This window comes from Brassica napus, chromosome A6, assembly GCF_020379485.1.
Source record: "Brassica napus cultivar Da-Ae chromosome A6, Da-Ae, whole genome shotgun sequence".
Taxonomy (NCBI): domain Eukaryota; kingdom Viridiplantae; phylum Streptophyta; class Magnoliopsida; order Brassicales; family Brassicaceae; genus Brassica; species Brassica napus.
In genome coordinates this window covers 9,774,766-9,778,948 of record NC_063439.1, presented here as the reverse complement: position 1 = coordinate 9,778,948, position 4,183 = coordinate 9,774,766, and the positions used below count along the sequence as shown (strand labels likewise).

The 4,183-nt window shown below is 38.9% G+C and overlaps 1 protein-coding gene across 2 annotated transcripts; it reads right to left on the bottom strand.

Annotated features, from left to right (window-relative positions):
• Positions 1 to 569: 569 nt before the first annotated feature.
• On the bottom strand, positions 570 to 3,565 carry LOC106347419. 2 transcript variants are annotated; one of them, XM_022687366.2, is made up of 5 exons: positions 3,272 to 3,565; positions 2,274 to 3,109; positions 2,069 to 2,167; positions 1,850 to 2,000; positions 570 to 1,525 (listed from the first exon to the last, which is right to left on the bottom strand). In XM_022687366.2, the coding sequence occupies exons 1-5, from the start codon at positions 3,486 to 3,488 to the stop codon at positions 681 to 683; spliced, it is 2,148 nt and encodes a 715-aa protein (XP_022543087.2). In that variant the 5' UTR covers positions 3,489 to 3,565; the 3' UTR covers positions 570 to 680. The 2 variants fall into 2 exon arrangements, with proteins under 2 accessions (XP_022543087.2, XP_013642397.2); XM_013786943.3 differs by having other exon boundaries at positions 1,826 to 2,000; positions 3,272 to 3,563.
• Positions 3,566 to 4,183: the final 618 nt, after the last annotated feature.

Here is a 4,183-nt window from a genome sequence, read left to right as displayed (position 1 = left end):
AAGAATTATTCAATAAAACATTAAATTATTACATAAGAACATGTATAATGTTGTCATTGACTCGATTGATGTATTTGACTTTTTTTTTTTTTTTACTTTTCATTCAGTTTCTTATTTCGGATTGTGTTCAGTTTAAACGTTTAGATATAGTATTTTATTTAATCCTAAGTACAAATTTTATAACAATTCATCTATGTACCATGAATATAAAATACAAATATTAACTTAAACTTATGTGTAAAAATAGGTTTTAATTATAAAATAAATCTCAAACAAATTCAAAAAAACAATCATAAAACTATAAGAAATTATTTATTATTTTATAGTTTTTATTAAATTAAAACATCACACAAAACACAACGGGCTCATATTTTGTTAACAATATACTATATGTTTATATACTTTTATTAAATATCATGATTCACAAAAAAAAATATTATTATTTTGTTTTACAATATACATGGCCTTTCTGTGTGAAAGTTGCATAAGTTTTTTGTGTTTTGTGGCCCCAGAGTGCAATTAGTTCGGTGTATTCAGCGGAGCAATAGGCTACTTGTAAAGCTTTGAAAGATAAAAACTGCAAACCGCATTATGAATAAGAATTCATTTAATGTTGTTTATTTATACACTAACAAAGCCATTAAAGGATCGAAACTTCTTGTCCAATAAAGTTCCAGTACTCAGTCATCCTCGAGGACATGTTCCCAATCCGAGGTCGGGCTCTCGTAGCCGTTGTCGTATGCAGATGGTTCAGTATTGGCACACGTCTCTATCTGTGAGTTTCCACCTATTGTCATCGTCGAGTCTGACAAGAGATAATCACACCTTTGTGTTCTGTTTCTTGGCTGGTCACTGTCTGAATCTGATTCGAAATCTGAATCGGAATCAGAATCAGAGTCCACGCAGTTGAGAGATTTCTGAACTTGCTCAGCTTCCCGGCGTTTTAGTACCTGGAATCTACCCATAACATCACTCATATGGCTGCTTCTGCCAATAGTAGCCATCTCCGAAGCCTCTGGATTGTCCTCCTGGTCATCCATTCTTGTCTCTGAGGAGTTAAGTGACTTGAGTTTGCCATTTGTTTCCTGCTGCTCCAGAATCTGAAACCTGTCTATAACACCAATGTCTGGGTCCGGGCAGTTCTGAGACTTGAGTTTGCGCTTTGTTTCCTGCTGCTTCAGAATCCGAAACCTGTCTATAACATCATCATGGGTGGATACAGGGAACTCCTGCTTTATCGTGTCCGGTGTCTGAACACCAGGCTTGAAGTTTCCATGATTTTCCTGTTCTAAACAGCCGGTGAAGCTGCTGGCCAGAAGTGAGAGCACTGCACCAAGGGGAGCAGAGTTGAATCTAGAGCTTTGTGGTGCGTCATGACTCATTGTAACTACATTGTTCCCACAATTGCTCCCGTGTTTGATGATTGGTTCAGCCGTCTCCTTCTCTACCTTGTTTATGATGGAAACTGATTCCTGAGGGTTAAGAAAAGGTTCATGCTTGAAGGTTGATGCATCTGCAGAGACCTCTGAGAAAAGTAAAAGATGAACTGTTAAAACAAATACTTTTGAAGCGTATTCGCAAGATGATGTGCATGGTTCATTTCTTATACTATATCTACACCTGTTCGCCAATTTTTAAAAAAATTTCTAGCCATTAGAGAAAGATACAAAACCGGTCGTCTACATATGATTTACTTAATTATTGAAATGGACCTGAGACTAACAGAATCCTAATCTCATCTACCTCCAAAATGCTCTTGCAATCCAGCTCTAGTAGTCATTAATACTATCAGACAAAGGAGACGGTTAGTTTGAAAGTTACAAACCTCTATTCTGCAATTTGAGATTACCAGTCTCTTTCTGGATCCGATGGTACCGAGCCAGGCAAGTTGTGGAGCATAAGGCAGCTTCCGTTTCAAGCCAGAGATTCTTGTACAAAAGAGTTTGTGGGTGGTTTTCTTCGCCGTCAGGAAACTTGGAAGCAAGTATGTTCTTAATACTCTGCAAAGTTAAGATTACGTCACGAGTTTACAAATATGCAAAAAAAAATGTACTATGTAAATAAATACCTGCGTCATCTCATCCTTATCTACAGATTCTTTAGAGCCAAAGCTGTCCAGTGGCTTGACATTAAACCCTTGAAACTCTTTAGCAACTACATTTGGGGCCTGAAAAGGGTATCAATCGTTAAGCAACTAACAGCAAACAAGAACAAGCAGCGTGTATGTTCTAGTGAAAACCAAATAGGTCCGGATCGTAGCACAAATCAAGTACCTCGTTAAGGTCGGCCACATTTGGTAAGGAAACATGCATAGCTTGTGTACAGGTGATTTTCTTTGAACACCTGGTGAGATTCTCTACTACTTTATCAAGGCTCTCAAGTTGTTCTGGCTTCAGCAAGCTTCTATTGCTGAAGCATTCATAAACAAGCACTTCTGACAGATTATGCAAGGCACTAACCACGGAAGAAACTCTTGTAGAAGAAGCCGGGGATGTGAAACCTCCTTGATCACGTAGAGGTGATTGACCAGTTGAGACACCATCTGCATTCGATCTACTACTACTCCCTTTGATACCCAGATCTGGCAACAACGTGGACTTCTCATCAAACTGTTCCAGGAGCTTACATGCCTTGGCTTGAACATCTTCACTAGCTTCAGAATGGGTTTCATAGCTGAGAGCTGACTGAGCAGCAATCCTGTTATCAGCTTTCATTGACTCACTTCCCTCAGAAGATACCATCAAGTGGTTCCAAGATCCATGCTCATCACAATTTAAATCAAACTGTAGCATCCGGGGAATCTTTGAACTAGTTGAGCCAACCGTCCCATCGCGAAGATTTGGATTCTCCGAGACGGGAGGAGCAGTCACACTTTCATGCGTACCATAGGCAGAACCAGAATGGTAATGTGGAGGACGGTTGAGATCAAAAGCATTGGTAGTAGCACAAACACCAGAAGGAGGGATAGGCAGATAGAAAGGCTCCTGAGAGTTTCTGATAAGCATGTCAGCTAAGGAAGACACTGTAGCTGAGCTATAAGGAGGCACCCATTGCCTTGTCTCCTTCGAATATCCACTCTTGTCGTTGCTAGAATCTTCACCCCCGTGACCTGCAGAGAGAATATATAATCATTAAACTTTTATGTAATTCATGATCTCATCACACGAGCTAACATAAACATCATCAAAACTAGACTCATCTCGAAACCCTCACAGTACCATTAAACAGTTAAACCCCCCCAAATTTGAGTGATTAAAATATATATATATACCGAGTCGAGTGAGAAACGATACTAAAGGCACGGGAGGGCCAGTATAATCACCAGACGACGGCGATCGGTGATGAGGAATCATCGGATCAAACCTTTGATCGGAGGACTCTACAGGATGGGTTGCGAGAAACTGCGGCGTAGAAGCTGGTGGATGAGGTCGAAGCCAGTACGGGTGCGGTACCCCACCGAAACCGCCGTAGCCTAATCCATCTGCCATCCTCGAAGAAGAAAAGTGATTCTGCAGCTCTAAGTGCTGCTGAGGCTTGGCTTTAAGTTAATCCAAATTAGAATCTTCCTAATTGGCCAGGTCTTATATAGGGTTTTAACGTCACTGCGTCATTATCTACACAATTTAATGACCATTAGTTTATACATAACCACGATTTATTTAAAATACAGGAAATACCGGACCGATAAACAATGGAAATTTAGATATTTATCATTTAGATAATCATGATTTATTAAAAATACAGGTAATATCGGAACGATAAACATCGGAAATTTAGATAACTGTAATTTCATATATATATATTTATCTTAATAAAAAAGTTATCATTTTTTTTGTAAACAAAAGTAACATTGTATCTACTTCCCATTTTTATAAAAGGTGAACATTTAGTACATACTATATGTATGAATATGAAACGAGCATATGAGTTACATGCCGTTGATAAAGACAATGAACTGGTCGCCAAAAACTTGAACATTTTTATCTGTTGATCTTGTTCATAGGAACAGCCTCGGAAGGCGCTGCATTTACACTCGAGAAGACTTCCTTCTGTCTAAACTAGCCATCCTTGGGTCATAATCCAAGGAAATTGCATGCTTAGTCTTCGATATAAGATTCTAGAGAACCAATGTAGGTTTTCTCTGTGGTTAGTCTCTTATCCAGATCCAGTACTCAGATTGGTG

Coding starts and splice junctions, on each gene's coding strand:
- LOC106347419 (XM_013786943.3), bottom strand. CDS start 3,488: ATGGCAGATGGATTAGGCTACGGCGGTTTCGGTGGGGTACCGCACCCG. Junction 2,168..2,273: donor ATGTGGCCGACCTTAACGAG/GTACTTGATTTG, acceptor TACCCTTTTCAG/GCCCCAAATGTAGTTGCTAA. Junction 1,526..1,825: donor TCTCAAATTGCAGAATAGAG/GTTTGTAACTTT, acceptor TACTTTTCTCAG/AGGTCTCTGCAGATGCATCA.